The 16,380-nt window shown below is 48.8% G+C and overlaps 1 protein-coding gene across 17 annotated transcripts in view; it reads right to left on the bottom strand.

The window, feature by feature from the left end:
* LOC146193354 (uncharacterized) overlaps window positions 1-16,380 on the bottom strand; it is a 644,795-nt gene that overhangs the window by 274,430 nt on the left and 353,985 nt on the right. For all 17 annotated transcript variants that reach the window (XM_084602711.1, XM_084602708.1, XM_084602710.1 and 14 more), the window contains one exon: window positions 1,302-1,394. In XM_084602711.1, coding sequence (XP_084458837.1) covers window positions 1,302-1,394 — 93 coding nt within the window. The remainder of the gene's footprint in view (window positions 1-1,301; window positions 1,395-16,380) is intronic.

Raw genomic sequence — 16,380 nt, 5'->3', positions numbered from 1 at the left:
GAGACCTAGGCAAGGGGCGCAAGAAACGAATGACGCCAGTTAAAGTATTATGCAAGGGGATAGACTAGTCGTCGTTAGGGGAGTTAATCTGGATAGCTGCCAGCACAGATAAACCGAGCCATTCTTCCTTGTTTAGTCGGCAAAGCACGTCGAAATTGGAAGCGGCCTTTATAAGATATGCAGTCTACTGACGACTAACTTCCGGACGCTTAAGTGGACACGAGGCTTTCTTGAGGCAATAGTTCTGCAGCAGCCAGAAGATGGGTGCATACCCAGTGGCTGGAACACTCTCTGTTATCAACACACGATAAGTATTCTGCGCCGCTTCCTGCTAGTCGAAGAGCTACGCTATAACAGATCACAGGTGCTGGATCACTGTTCCTTAGCAGTCTACGGGCGTCACTTCCAGTCGATGCTTTTCAGGCATGTCACGGGGCGGTCTTTTAAAGGCTCGTTTGGTTTGGCTTATTGGGTTTAACGTCGCAAACCGACTTAGGCTGTGGAGACGCCGTAGTGGAAGGCTCCGGTAAATTCGGTCACCTGGGGTTGTTCAACGTGCCCTGACGTCGTACAGCACACAGGTGCCTCGCATTTCGCTTCCCTCCAAAAGCACCCGCATTTACATTTAGATCCCGCATTCGATCCCGTATCTGCACCACCGCTCTGGGTTGCTCTTTTAAATGCGTTAGAGGGCCTGATTACGGATGCATTAGATGTGATGGAGCAGAAGGCGCGGGCGGTAGGAAAACCGCGTTCGCATGAGCGCGATAAGAGGCGCATCGCGTCCTATTGCAACGTAAGGAATGAATATGTAGGCTGACTTGAAGAGCGAAATGAAATGCTAGCACCATCCTTCTCTTAACGCATGGCCGTTAAAAGACATGTGGTGCAACAGTTGTCGCACATGCATGCTTTCAACGAATCGCAATAAACGCTTGCAGTGATCAGATGCTGTGGTTTCAACAGGTGACACGATGCGATGCAATTCAAGAGCGAAATAAATCATCTACACGGAGACGTTAGCGCAAAGCGTTATAGTTATAACGCGATCCGCAACACGCTACAGTGATCCGCTTTCTTGGGGTGCCACCGCGCATGCGCAGATCTCCGAGAAGGCGCCAGATAGCGCCTCATGCTGGTTGGGGCGGTGTGACCGTCTTCTGCATAAAAACCATTCAGCGTACGCTCGCTGGCGGTGCGCGGTAATGGATCACGACAGCGAATCGCCGACCGCGCTAAGCTCTAAAGTGAACACCGCTAAAGAGGGAGAGAGAAAAAGAATAGGTATACTATCAACTCACGGCATGGAGACGATGTCGCAGCAGTCCTCCTCGTCGTCCCCGTAGAGCAGCTCTCGGGGCGTCCGGGCCGAGGGCCGAGCCTCAACGCAGGCCCTGGGCAAGACCGCAAAAGCACGAGGTCACGCGTAGTCCAGACGGTTACACGACGATAGCGAAGAATGTGGCAGCAATGAATAGCCAGCACTGCTCTCTAAGCAAGCAGCGCACAAGTGCTCCCCCATGAGAAAGCTCCAATAAATTTCACGTCGCATGTATTGAATCAGGGCGGCGTTAAGATTTCCGATTTTCCCGTCCTTCCCAATTCACATGAAGTTTCGCGATACGCCCCATGTGAGGGGCAAACATAGCGTTTTCTCGCAAATTTTTCCACGAAGCTCGAGGAAGTGAGAACGTTGGTATAATTAAAAATATATATACAGATGCAAGCGAGAAGGTTCGTAGTGGATAATATGATCTTTCATATGCGTTCTTGCGCGATAACGCTTCTTGAATACCGGGGACAAGAAGTACGGGACACAGGATCTTTCTTCGTATCGTCTCTCGCCCTTGAATCGAAACGAGGACAGTGAATCTCTGCTGCAGTCATCGCACGCTGGCTGCAGCACGCCCCTGTTAAACAAGAGTTGTCGCGACTACCGGCACAGGAAGTGAACGGTATTAGGCGTGTGAATGACACCGGAGAGCAACCACAGGACTCAGGAGTGCGTTTTTGCAGCGAAAGGGGGAGGAAAAGGGCTTTTTGGTCTATTCGGAAGAATAAATATCTAAATTGTTTTGTAGTACCAGTGGAAAGCCCGGCACCGTGGCCCGTGTTACGTTTTTCAGCTGGTGTATGCAGAAATTCAGACATCCACACGTTTAGACCAAAGGGACTACTGCGTTCACAATTTCGGCACAAATATAGCGACTGCAGCGGTAGACAAGTCAAAAATGAAGGTCTTTGAGTGTAACTGAAAACAAGTAGATATTTTTAAAGCAGTCAGTATACCTTTACTAGCACCGTACACAACCTGAATGTAAAATGTTGCTACTGAATTCACTTATTGTATTTTTTTTCTTTTGCGGTAAAGTAGAGCTTCCTCAACAATTTCCCACATTTCGAATCATGAAGCCAAGCCAAAATACCCGCGGAAGGAAATCTCTGGTATTATCTGAGGACATATATTTATTTAGCAAATGAGCTTAAATAATGAAGCTCCTGTTTCCCTCGACCTGGAAATATAGCTCTATTAATAAAGTGATTTGCTGCTATATCATCAAGAGAGTCAGCACTTGCTCATTTCTCAAATTGCTCTAGCCAACCATTAAGTTTCGAACGTTTGCAGCGCTAACGTAGACGTGCTGGACACGTTCGATAGCTTCCGCTCACATTTCACTCTCGGTGCCAATTGATTTGAGGTGATAACGCGACCCAGTAAGCGCGCGCCTTGCGAACATGAATTGACAGCTTGCTCAATGCCCCGCTTGCGCGTGTAAAATTATCAAACTATTCGATTGGCCGCGCGCCCGGAAAACACACCTATGCAGCAAAAGGACGGGAAACATGCGTCGGGTGCCTGTGCGGCTTTACGAGGAAATGCAAATGCGCATCTCAAAGCGCAGTGCTCCTTCTTGCGCGATCCTAGGTTAATATTCATTACTTTTTGTTTTGCATGGAATCTGAAACTTAGAGTCGTTAATAAGCGTTGCCGTTTCTTGAAGTAACGAGCTCGGCGTTTGTCGAGCATTGAACACTATGGCAATCATCTGATTTTTTGCGTCAGGAGAAGGCGAACGTTTATGGATTTTTCTCAGAAAATTCAAGCATGCTCTACATTACCCGAGGAGAACGTCATAGCTTTTCTCGCAAGTCGCAGCCAACAAATGCTCAGATAACGTCACACGCGTACGCGGAACTTTAGAGTCATGCACAGAACTACAAGGCAAAAAAAAAAAAAAAAAGAGGGGGGGGGGGGGGAATCAAAGCAGCAAACTATACGATACGTAGGAAGCGGACTCGGCGTAGTTCCGAAATCGAGAACCGAGCTACCAAAGAGGCCACGAAACCCAGCGGAGCACACTTATACGCCGGACATAAATCCAGCTTATTCGTTCGGGCGGCTTTGAAACTCATTTTCAAAGACTCGCGTTTCAAGCAGGATACGAACTTGAGCAAGGGTTCGCCACAGAAGTCGGTTTGTGTCCACGACTGATGCCGACAAGGTCACCCTAATAAGGTCGAACCTCGCGGTTAAGCCCCCATACCAGCAGCTTACACAGGCAACATATCTCACTAGACGACGAGGCGGTTGGATCGAAGTCGTGCCCTCATTCTTGTGCGCTATGAATTCCACCCCACCTTCAACTATTTTCTGTTCTCCCTTTGTGCGGGTGCGCTTCGCTGCGCATCATGTTCAAACAGGGTGTCCTTGTAGCTTCGGGGAGCTTCGTCTTCCTGCGCCCGACATTGTTATGATTCGGATGTGAACGATTCGCATACTCTGTCGTCGTGCCTCGGTTTGCCGTTACTTCGTAGCATCTGTTATTGAAAGTGAGACAAGGGATGACCAACGTCTCACTCGGCGTAATTTATGAAGTCTATAACTCTAGATGTTTAACGCACACTGTATACACGCTAAGCGGTGCTGCGCCCTTGATTGTACGCGGCTGCACTGATTAACGTAGCCTGTAGCGCTGCCTCTGCGTACGTAGCCTGCGGCGCAAACAACATCTCCCAGATCGGGTAGTGCGTCATAGGGGATTATCAGCGATAATATATGCGCGCCTCTGCGCCATGGCGCAGCACAGGCGTATCTATAAAATAGCCCGGAATGCGGATGCGAGCTAAAGTTTGACGATGCCTCGGCTCTCTTCGATTCTCGTTACTGCTGTTGACGTTGCGGTGCTGTTTCCTTCAACTCAGGTGACATCACCTAGGTGCCCATACACAGGGTCCTCTTTAGGCATGCACAGGAAGTGGATAAACTGAGGGGAATAAAAACAACAAATCCGAGAAAAAATGCTACAGACTGGCTGTAGCGTCCTTCCAAAGCATGAAGTAAGTCACTCTTCTCTGTTGCCGACCAAGTAATAAAACGACATGCAGATTCATTCATTCATTCATTCATTCATTCATTTATTTATTTATTTATTTATTTATTTATTTATTTATTTATTTATTTATTTATTTATTTATTTATTTACTCATTCATTCATTCATTCATTCATTCATTCATTCATTCATTCATTCATTCAATGCTTTGAGAATTCCTAAATTCGCCGGGAAAATACTGCGAACTAAACGTCCACCTCTCCGCCAAATAGATTTTAAAGTTTGCCATTCTCGCGGTCTTGTTTTGAGATGGTTTATACGACCAACATTACATTTTGGACGCCACAGACATTTCATGCGCTTTTATACCCGTTCGTTACTTCAATATAAATATTTCAAAACATCTGATAGGCTAACAAAATGACTTAATTTCAGTCTCGACTTCAACTGCTCAACAGGTGGGAGCACGAGTATTTTTCAAGTAATTGTGGTGTCACCGCTGCGCCACGCAAGGCTATGGACAGAGCTTCCCCTTTGGTTTCATATTTTCGGTGTTAAGAAATGACTGCACTCGAGATTCTCAAAAACGATGTTGCTGCTGAGAGAGGAGACGCTAAAGAACGTGGTGCGACTAGACTACCCACCCAAAGGCTCTGAAATAGCCCGGAGTTACTCAATATTACATTAGCACTGTTCAATAGGCCCTCAGCGAATCAGAACTCATGTAGGCGGTAAAGCAAAAAATGTGCTACAAAGAAAGGGGACAGGATTCGATATGAGACGCATTAAAGGAGCGAAGCCTTAAAAAATAAACAATCGACCAGAAATAAATAATGAAGCCCTGTACGAGCGATTAGATTAGTACGGGTATTGTGCGCGGATTAACGGAGCCATGACGGCTGACAGCGGCTGAATTTCGAAGTAGAACCAGTACGGCAAAGGTTTAGCTAACGTACTATCGCAATGCTTGTGATTTGCAGGTCATGTCCGGTTCTGCAGGTTTTTATCCTTTGTGGTTGCGTACTTCTACTCTCATAAAGAATACTTCTCTTTTACAGAGGCTTTAATAAGGGTCGGTATTCTAGAATAAGAATAAAAATAAAATTAAGATTCGGGCATGTATCACACCCTTAAATTATTGCGCGCATAAGTGCTTGTACAGGACTGGCTGAGAGTACACTGCGTTTCAGCATGCTGGCAGGGCTTATGTAAAGCCACTCGAACGACATCCCCGCCGGCGAGCTCCAGTGCATTCTTTATGAAGACACCCGAAAATTCCGGGAGCGGGGAGCGAGGCTAACACTCGAGTTTGATTCGCCAGATGTTTATAGATCGCCTACATTTCGGCACGACAGGATTAAGGGAACATGCAACTTTAATGTATAAAGCATGTACGACCCTTTTAGGCTCGTCAGGATGACGGAAACGAGAGAAAGAGAGAAACAACGTTTAATGCCAAAAGGGTAATAATTAAGGCACGTCGGCCTGGTGTGGCCCCCAGGTGGGGGCGACGCTGTGGGCCCACGAGACAAGCGCCAGCTGCGTCTTCTTGTCTGAGCGCGTAAGAAGTTGGTCCCAGCTCTCCTCGGAGGGAGGTGGCAGTAAAGTACGAGGGGGTGGTTTTCCCCTACATATCCAAAGGGTGTGTGCCAATGTGGCCATTACTGCACAGTCGCAATTGGAGCTTATAGGGTCGCATTTCCCGTCCGTAATCAGTGCCAATCTCAAATAGCTGAGAATAGAATTTATTTGAAGTTTACGCAGCATGGTGGCCTGCACTCTGTCAAGGTCAGGATTGGGAGGCAGGAAGCGTCGTCTTGTGTACGTTGGTGATTTCGGCAAAAGTCAAGGAGGCCTCGGCGAAGGCCTCTGATTCCGCGGAGCCGCCCGCTCGGTTTGTTAGATCTCGGGCTAGTTGGTCGACCCTTTCGTTCCCAGAGTTCCCCGCGTGAGCGAGAACCCAGACTAAGTGGATTTTATGATCTGGAGTGCGGCTGCGGAGTATGCGTGCGGCGGTTGGGAGATAAGGCCTTTCGAATAATTTTGAATCGCACGTTTAGAGTCACTAAGGACTGTGTGCGTACGTGGGTCGGCGATGGTCAACGTGATCGCAGTTTCCTCCGCCGCGGTGGGAGAGGGAGCGTTAACCGTGGCAGCAGTAACAAGTGTGGAGTGTGGCGTGGCTACGCATATGCGACATAGATAAGTGGTGTCAAGTGCCTCGGCCTTGATTCGACGGCGTGCGTCGTGCAGCCCAGCCAGCATATTCTTAGGAATGGTTTTAACCGTGAGACGGCTGTAGACCCCTATAGGAAGGGAAGCTGCGTGATATGCATCCCCGATAGGCGTTACGTGTAGGTGGTCAAGTATAGGGCGACCATACCTGGCGCGTGAGAGGCGGTGAATTGGGGCGATTTTATGTACTTCGATGAGTTCTGCAAGAGTGCTAGTACACAGTGACTGCTGCACCCGGGTCTCTATAACATAGTGGGGCAGTCCTAGCGCTGCCTTATACGCGGAACGGATCACGCTGTCCACTGCTTCCACATCCTTCTGGCGTAGGTGGTAGTAAGGGAACGGAAACGAGAGGTTGCAAACGCACAGACTACTTCTTATACAACTGTCTTTGTAGCGGTAGCAGGCCATCCGGATAGGAAGAACTAAACTTGGTAAATAGATTAAAATATCAAAGCAGTTAGAATAGCGGCCATAGAGAGTTGAATTCTAGGTAAGATTTGAGGAACGAAAGGGAAGCGCGTCAACGCTTAGGCCACACAATCCAATATGGAACACCAAAAAAATCTTCAGATTTTGTTCAGACTGCGTACGCGGCGGTGGCTTTGTGGCAATAACGTTTGACAAATAAGTCTGAGGCATCAGATTCGAATTTTAGTAGCGGTGCCCGCATTTTTGAACGGTGCAATGCGAAAACAGCCATGCACGCATTGCATTTCACCGCTCAAAATGCGGGCACCGCTGCTAGAATTCGAATCTGGTGAGATGTGAAAACGGCCATGCACGAATGCCCTGCCGGGTGGTGCAATGGTTAACATGCCCGGCTATTGTGCCGGAGTACCCGGCCTTAACCGCCGCATCTCCACACGTCGTAGAGGCATGATGGAGGATGACCTCTGCCGGCTAACACAGGCATTCTTCGTTAGCAGGACAGCATACTCCTATCCCTACTATCACCTTCGCCGAAAAGATGAGGAGGCAGTTAACAGCATCATCCGCTCGGTGTACAAGGCTGCCCTAGGGTTGCCACAATACGCTAGCACACGACACCTTCTCCAACTGGGCATTCACAACACTCTTTCCGAACTCATAGAGGCACACCAGACAGCCCAAATTCATCGTCTCTCTAGGACAAATCACGGCCGTCTCATCCTTGGCCGCTTAAACGTCAACCCAATAGGCGATCCCCATCGCACAGCCCCCCTTCCGACATGTGTACACAGCCGCATCGTTGTCAAATCGCTACCAAAACACATGCTCCCTGGCCGACATGACGCGCGCCGTCAGCACAAAGCCAGAGCCCTCGATGACACCTACCATACCGACGAACACGCAACACATGTGTACGCGGCAAGGCACGATGCAACGACCTATGTGACCTGTGCTACCACACCACAATCTATTCTTATCTCCGCCGCCACGGTGCGCGCCTCCTCCCCCACCGCAGCGGAAGAAACAGCGATAGCGCTGGCCATCGCTGACCTGTGCACGCGTACAGCCCTGAGTGACTCAAAAAAAGCAATTCTAAATTTCTGGGCAGGCTACATCTGCCTTCCTGCTGCACGCATCCTGCGCGGCTGCACTCCTGACCACAAAATTAACCTAGTCTGGGTACCCGCCCACGCGGGCAACTGTGGAAACGATGGGGCCGACCAACTTGCTCGAGGATTAACTATCCGGGCGGTCGGTTTTTGCGCATCCAGACGCACTCGCTGAAAACCCCCCGACTTTCGCCGAAATTTGTTTTCACAAAGAGACGCAACGCCCTTTCCCGCCTCCCCACCCCGACCTCCACCGAGCACAAGCCACCCTGCTCCTTAGATTAGTTGGTTGGTTGGTTGGTTGGTTGGTTGGTTGGTTGGTTGGTTGGTTGGTTGGTTGGTTGGTTCACAGGAAGGGAAAGGCGCAGTATCTGTCACACTTGCTCTGTGGACACCTGAACCGCGCCGTAAGGGAAGGGATGAAGGTGGGAGTGAAAGAGGAAGGAGAGAAAGGGGAGCCGTAGTGAGGGGCTACGGAGTAATTTAGACCTCCTGGGGTCGAAATTACTCCTCAGTTCTTAGTCACTCCAGGCTATCACTAATTACTAACGGGGAATCATCATCATCATCATCATCAGCCTGACTATACCCACTGCAGGGCGAACGCCTCTCCCATATTTCTCCAATTAACCTGGTTCTGTGCTCGCTGCATCCACTTGACCCCCGCGAACTTCTTAACCTCATACGCCCACCTAACTTTCTTCCGCCCCCTGATACGCTTTCCTTCCCTTGGAATCCAGTTTGTTACCCTAAGCGACCATCGGTTATCCTCCTTTCGCACTACATGTCCTTCCCATGCCCATTTTTTCTTCTTAATTTCGACTAGAATGTCAGTAACTTGAGTTATTTCTCTGACCCACTCTGCACGCTTCCTATCTCTTCCTTAATGTTACCCCTACCACTTTTTCATTCAATAGCCCTCTGGGTTGTCCTCAACTTAAGTAGAACTCGCTTGGTTAGCCTCCACGTTTCAGCCCCATAGGTGAGTACAGGTGAGATGCAACTGTTGTGTACTTTCCTCTTGAGCGATACTGGTAAGCTGCTAGTCATAATCTGCGAGTGCTTGCCAAATGCGCTCCATCCCAATCTTATTCTTCTTGTTATTTCCTTCTCATGGTCCGGATCTGCGGTTACTACCTGTCCTAGGTATACATGTTCGCCTACTACTTCCAGTGTTTCGCTACCTAACGTAAACTGCTGCTCCTTCCCAAGGCTGTCCATCTCTCTTCGCGACAATCGGCTATCCTCCAACGAGGAATACGACCCCGCATATAAATAAATAAAGTTAAATTGGTTCACAGGAAGGGAAAGGCGCAGTAACTGTCACACTTGCTCTGTGGACACCCGAACCGCGCCGTAAGGGAAGGGAGGAAGGTGGGAATGAAAGTGGAAAGAGAGAAAGAGGAGCCGTAGTGGAGGGCTACGGAGTAATTTCGACCACCTGGGGATCTTTAACGTGCGCTGACATCGCACAGCACACGACGCCTCTTCGTTTCGCCTCCATCGAAACGCAGCCGCCGTGGTCGGGTTCGAACCCGGGAACTCCGGCACAGTAGTCGGGCGTCTTGTGCCGGAGTTCCCGGGTTCGAACCCGACCACGGCGGCTTATATCCAAAATTGCAACAACGGACAACCGGCCACTCAGGCGCACATCCTCTCCGGATGCGAAAATAACCTGCCCCCAAGGGCCCTCCTGCCAGTTCCCTCTGCGGAAAGCTGGCACCAACTAAGGCCGACAAGAACACACAACTTGCATTTATTTCGTAGGCCCAGGATGTAGCTCCCACCTGGGGGCCACACAGGACCCACCTGCCCTAATTCACATCTAGGGCAAATAAAGTTGTTTCTCTCTCTCTCTCTCTGCGGTACTAACGCCTCCTGCGCCCGACTACTGTTCGAACCGGACCTGGGCGGCTGCGTTTCGATGGAGGTGAAAAGAAGAGGCGTCCGTGTGCTGTGCGATGTCAGCGCGCGTTGTTGTTGTTGTTGTGGCTGTAAAAAGAAGGAAAAGAAAATGCACGGGCCTGCTACTGGCTCTGTAGCTGAGCCACGTCCACTGCCCGATTTATTTATAAAACTGATTTATTTATAGGAAGGGAAAGGCGCGGTAACTGTCTCACTTGTTTTCTGTGGACACCTCAACCGCACCGTAAGGAAAGGGAGGAAGGTGGGAGTGAAAGTGGAAAGTGAGAAAGAGCAGCCGTAGTGGAGGGCTTCGGAGTAATTTAGACCACCTGGGGATCTTTAACGTGCGCTGACATCGCACAGCACACGGACGCCTCTTCGTTTCGCCTCCATCGAAACGCAGCCGCCGAGGTCGGGTTCGAACCCGCGTACTCCGGCACAGTAGTCGGGCGTCTTACCGACTACTGTGCCGGAGTACCCGGGTTCGAACCTAGTGCGGACAGAAGAGAAAATAGAGAAGAAAAGGAAAAGGGAGAGAAAGACGCGCGCCGCAACAACAGCCGTCGTCCACCACAGCAGCAGTGGTGGGTGCAATGACGGCCTACAACAAGATAAAAATTGATAGCTGGCTAGCCCCCGCCGCAAGCGGCAATGACCTACCATCCCAGCCCCGTAGGGCCAGGAACTGCCATCGATGTCAACGCACGTTAAAGATCCCCAGGTGGTCGAATTAAATTACTCCGTAGCCCTCCACTACGGCTCCTCTTTCTCTCCACTTTCACTCCCACCTTCCTCCCTTCCCTTACAGCGTGGTTGAGGTGTCCACAGCAAATATGTGAGACAGTTACCGCGCCTTTTTCTTGCTATAAATCACAGTTAGGTGGATCAGCTACAGAGCCAGTAGCAGGCCAGTGCATTTTCTTTTCCTTCTTCCTACAGCCACAACAACGCACACTACACGGGCGTCTCTTCGTTTCGCCTCCATCCAAACGCAGCCGCAGGCGGTCGGGATCGAACCCGGATACTCCGGCACAGTAGTCGGGCATCTTACCACTGCACCACCGCGGCGTGGAATTTCGTTTGATTATTCTGGCGTGTCACGGGGCTCTGCCCTGATGCTAATGCTATTTCTGACCACAACGCTATCTAAAGTTCGAGCAGCTTGCAGATGTCTGTCTCATTTATGCAATCGTAACTCGCGCAGATATGACTAACATTAACCTAAACCTTCGGGCGTTTGAATTGTGGTGCTAGGTGATAGGAAATGCAAATTGATTTAAAAGAGATCGCGCTTACTCAATGGCTCATAAAAAAAAGTAATTTCCATCACGTCCGCCGATGACGTATTCACGGGCGGGGTGCAGTCCCCGAGTAGTTTTCTTTATTCTTCCTAGTTTCGGAGTGTTGAGTTGAGGGGGAGATGAGGAAAGCTATTTTTAATCTCAGATAGCTCCGGTGAATGAAGCTAGTTCAAAACTTCTTCCGCTGGAGTGTCAGCTCCTATCCCTCGGACGCTTTACTTCACCTTCATTTTAGGCGTTTAATGGTCCCTTTAAAACACCTTAGGATCGAAACTTTTCGTTGCCGCAATCATATTGAAAATGAATGTGCGGTTGCAAATAAGAAACTTTTCCTTAGAGCCAATTTGGACAAGACAACAAAAGAAGTCAAGCTAGTGTCATACAAATCATATAAACTGTAATAATTACACAAATTATGCGGCCATCCCTAGAGTGTAAATCCGTAGAATAAGCTCGTCACCAGAGATTTTGTTTTCTTCTTAGAAGCAAGAAAAAGCACCGAGACGTGCGGCGTGATTCGTTTACTGAAAATATGAACGAACAGATTCGGTATCCGAGATGATAAACTCGTGCTGTCTAGAGCTGCCAGAAGCAAGCCGTAAAAAGAATGCATTAAGATATTATACCGTATAATTCATACGAAAACTAAGATTGATAAGATTATGTATTCGCAATCGGTTGCTATATGGAGGTTGCTATACATATATATATATATATATATATATATATATATATATATATATATATATATATATATATATATATATATATATATATATATATATATATATATATATATATATATATACTAAATTGCCCCCTCATGCCATTCATCCTTTCTGAATGTAATGACTATGTCGAAATGAGATCTGTATCAACGTGCATGTGTTTGGATGTAATGCATTAATTTTTTTAGATATGTCGAGTACCTAAACAATAGTGTAGACTAGTTTTTTGTGTTGTTTGCATGACGGATCGCAAGCGCGCAATGTTCATGCTTGTGCGCGCTTTTTTCCTTCATTTTTTTTTTTTTTCATTTCTGTAATGACCCTCAACTGATGTTCGACAACATCAATAGATAAATGAAACAAAAACACGTCAGAATGGTTTATTTCCCTCACATCACCTCCTTTTCCGTGCGGAACGTAGCGTGTAGTGAGGGGGCTGTGGTGTGTCTCCATCCCAAGATTGGTTTCAGGCGGTCTAACTTCCCACATGCACGAAACTGCGCTTGCCTACGCGCAACGAGAAATCATTTTCCTTTTTGACATTTCGGGACAACGCAGCGAAATAACCGCCTACAGGAATGAGAATTGCACGAAGCGTGCTCCCGGGCCCGGAACCGCTATCCTCAATTTCCGGCCTCTATCTTTGCGGCGTGCGACGAGGTAAGCTTCGCCTGTGACTGCCCTCAGGGTGCTCGCCACCATCCCTTCATAAACCGAAAACGCGCATTTATAGTGGCTGTCTGCAAAGGTTCTTTCCAGCGGTTAATAAATGCAAAGCAGCCATTTCCGAGATGCATTGAGGGGGAGGAGGACAGTAAGTAGTAAAATGTTGTGTGTGTGTGTGTGTGTGTGTGTGTGTGTGTGTGTGTGTGTGTGTGTGTGTGTGTGTGTGTGTGTGTGTGTGTGTGTGTGTGTGTGTGTGTGTGTGTGTGTGTGTGTGTGTGTGTGTGTGTGTGTGTGTGTGTGTGTGTGTGTGTGTGTGTGTGTGTGTGTGTGTGTGTGTGTGTGTGTGTGTGTGTGTGTGTGTGTGTGTGTGTGGTGGCTGTAGGAAGAAGGAAAAGAAAATGCACGGGCGTGCTACTGGCTCTATATAGCTGAGCCACCTCCGCTGCCTCGTGCAGACAGAAGAGAAAATAGAGGAGAGAAAAGGAGGAGGGAGAGAAAGACGCGCGCCGCAACAACAGCCGTCGTCCACCACCGAAGAAGCGGTGGCGGGTGCGTTGACGGCCTACAACAGATAAAAATTCGGACAGGCTAGCCCCCGCCGCAAGCGGCGGTGACCTACCTGATTTATTTATAGTAAGGGAAAGGCGCGGTAACTGTCTCACTTGTTTTATGTGGACACCGCAAACGCGCCGTAAGGGAAGGGAGGAAGATGGGAATGAAAGAGAGAAAGGGGAGCCGTAGTGGAGGGCTACAGAGTAATTTTGACCACCTGGGGATCTTTAACGTGCGCTGACATCGCACAGCACACGGACGCCTCTTCGTTTCGCCTCCATTGAAACGCAGCCGCCATCCCAGTCCCATCAAAATGTTGTGGGTAGGGGACACTTTGGACCACAAAACTGCGATGAGGCGATCGCCTCTATTGCGTGGTGGTCCCCCAAAACATCTATCTCTTTTTTCGCTCCCCCCTTCCTCCTTTTCCTTAAGGCTTGATTAAGGTGTCCGCAGAGAATCGTGACCGATACAGCGCCTTTTCCTTTCTGTAAACCAATTTGAAATGCCGCTGATGCCTGCTGCACTGCATCTGCTTCTGTTTGCTTTGTGGGGCGGCGTTCGAGGCAGCGTCAAATGAAAGGCGCCGCACGGACGCCTGGATCGGACGCCCGGCCGGGTCGCGTATTTGGGTTTGCTCGGTACGGTGGCTCCGCAAGGGACAAAACGACAGAAGAGACGAAGAAAGCGGGCTGTTCCGACTAGCATCTACCGCCCCCAGGAGCCGAGCAGCCTAGCGATTAGCGGCGCATGCTTTTTCAGTGGGCGTCATGCTAGACGCGGCACTAGCTTCAGAAAGCCTATAATACCACTACTGCTATTGCTACTACTACTATTATTATTATTATTATTATTATTATTATTATTATTATTATTATTAGTAGTAGTAGTAGTAGTAGTAGTAGTAGTAGTAGTAGTAGTAGTAGTAGTAGTAGTAGTAGTAGTAGTAGTAGTAGTAGTATAGAGGAAGACAATTTTCACAAAGTTGGCACTGAATTGTCTGTATGCAACGGGCGAATTAACTGGCTAAATATTATCTTCACAGTTTTAATTAATAACAATAATAGTAATTGATTCACAGGAAGGGAAAGGCGCAGTATCTGTCACACTTGTGTCTGTGGACACCTGAACTACTCCCTAGCCATCCACTACGGGTCCTTTTTCTTTCTTTACACTTTCACTCCCACCTTTTTATGCGGCCATAAGGAATACGACCAGAAACACGGCAGCAGGAGCCGACAGAATGGACAACGCCCTGATCCGAAACCTGAGTGACAACTTCATACAAGAGCTCGTAAGCTTTCTAAACAAACACTGGGAGGCGGAGAGGGTTCCCGAAGACTGGAAACACGCCGAAGTAATTATGATTCCTAAACCTGGCAAACAGCTCCAAATTGAAAATCTCAGGCCCATTTCGCTCACCTCGTGCCTCGGCAAGCTTTACGAGCGGGTGGTGATGCTCAGACTGCAAAATTTCATGGAAGATAATGACCATGTACCCCATACCATGTTCGGCTTCAGAGCAAAACTCTCGACGCAGGACGTGCTGCTTAAAATACAAGATGTGCACCGCAACGTATCCCGAACGGGTGAAAATGTCATAATGGCCCTTGACATCAAAGGAGCATTGATAACGTCAGTCACGAAGAGATCCTTACAGGCCTAGACGACCTGGACTGCGGACGCAGAATCCACGGGTACGTCAAAGCCTTCCTGTCAGATAGAACTGCCACCATCGGCATGGAAGACCTTCAATCTAACACAATTCACGCGCCAAACAAAGGAACACTCCAAGGATCAGTCATCTCACCTATCCTCTTCAGTACAGCTATAATAGGTCTAGCACGAAAACTAGAGAAGATCGAAGGAATCAGGCACGCCATGTATGCAGACGACATAACAGTCTGGACGAACACCGGTTCCCTCGGGGCGAAGGAAGACAAACTACAGGAAGCGGCCTTCTGTGTACAGAAATATCTCGGAGAAAGAGGACTCGCATCCTCGACCGAGAAATCGGAACTGCTTCGAGTATGGAGAGGCCAACAAAACCGGACCGTCCCAACCAGTGAGAACCTGAAACTCAACATCTACCTGGAAGGAATTCCCATCCCGGAAAAGACAATAGGAATATTAGGTATGTGGGTTCAATCGAACCAACACAGTAGTCACACTTTTACCATGCTCAAAACAACAACGCTACAAGTGACACGCATGATCATCCGCATCAACAACAGGCGGCATGGCATGCGCGAAGAGGACACACTGAAACTAGTTAGAAACCTGGTAGTGAGCCGAATTATATACAGCCTGCCCTACCAGTGCCTCAACAAGAGTGAAATACAACAAGCGGATGCCCTGCTACGCCAAGCGTATAAGACGGCGCTCCGATTACTGTGCAACACGTCTACAGAAAAGCTCATAGCGCTTGGATAGCAAAACACATTCGAAGAACTATACGCGAGGCGCAGCTTGAGTCGCAAAAACTCAGGCTGCTGCAGACAACGACTGGAAGAGCGCTCTTACAGAGACTCGGATATTGTGAGCAGATGCGAGAAATAGCGAGGACGATAACGACCCCGACGAACTTCGCAAGTCCCTCAAGGGAGCTCCAATCCCGAGAAACATGGACCCTAACCTCCACCAAGGTAGAAGAGAAGCAAGGGCCGATTTTATTAAAAAAAACATACGCTCCTCAAGACATGATCGTGTATGCCGACGCGTCCTCGAGAGGAGGACAAAACAACATTGCAGTGGCCACGGTGGTCGATTCTTCTCTACGCGAAGTGACCAGCGCCTCTATCCGACACTGCACAGTAGCAGAGGCCGAGGAAGTAGCCGTTGCTCTAGCGGTGGCGGAGGGCTATAGAGCTGGGCGGTCGCTAACGATATTCACGGCCTCTCAAACAGCCTGTCGAAATTGCATGAATGGTAGGATTGGTCGTCACGCGCTCCGTATACTCCTCGAAGCGAGCGACAGAATTAAAAACCACAAAGAAAACAAGAAAATTATGTGGGCACCGGGGCACATGGGGGTGGCAGGGAACCAAGTGGCTGACAGGATAGCTCTAGCATACACTACTTTCCGAGCATCCGACGAGTCCGTGGAACTTTTTCCAGCAC

Source organism: Amblyomma maculatum, chromosome 4 (assembly GCF_055883805.1).
Source record: "Amblyomma maculatum isolate TAMU_Amacu chromosome 4, ASM5588380v1, whole genome shotgun sequence".
Classification (NCBI taxonomy): domain Eukaryota; kingdom Metazoa; phylum Arthropoda; class Arachnida; order Ixodida; family Ixodidae; genus Amblyomma; species Amblyomma maculatum.
The sequence above is the reverse complement of the archived record's forward strand: the minus strand, read 5'-3'. Positions and strand labels throughout refer to the sequence as shown.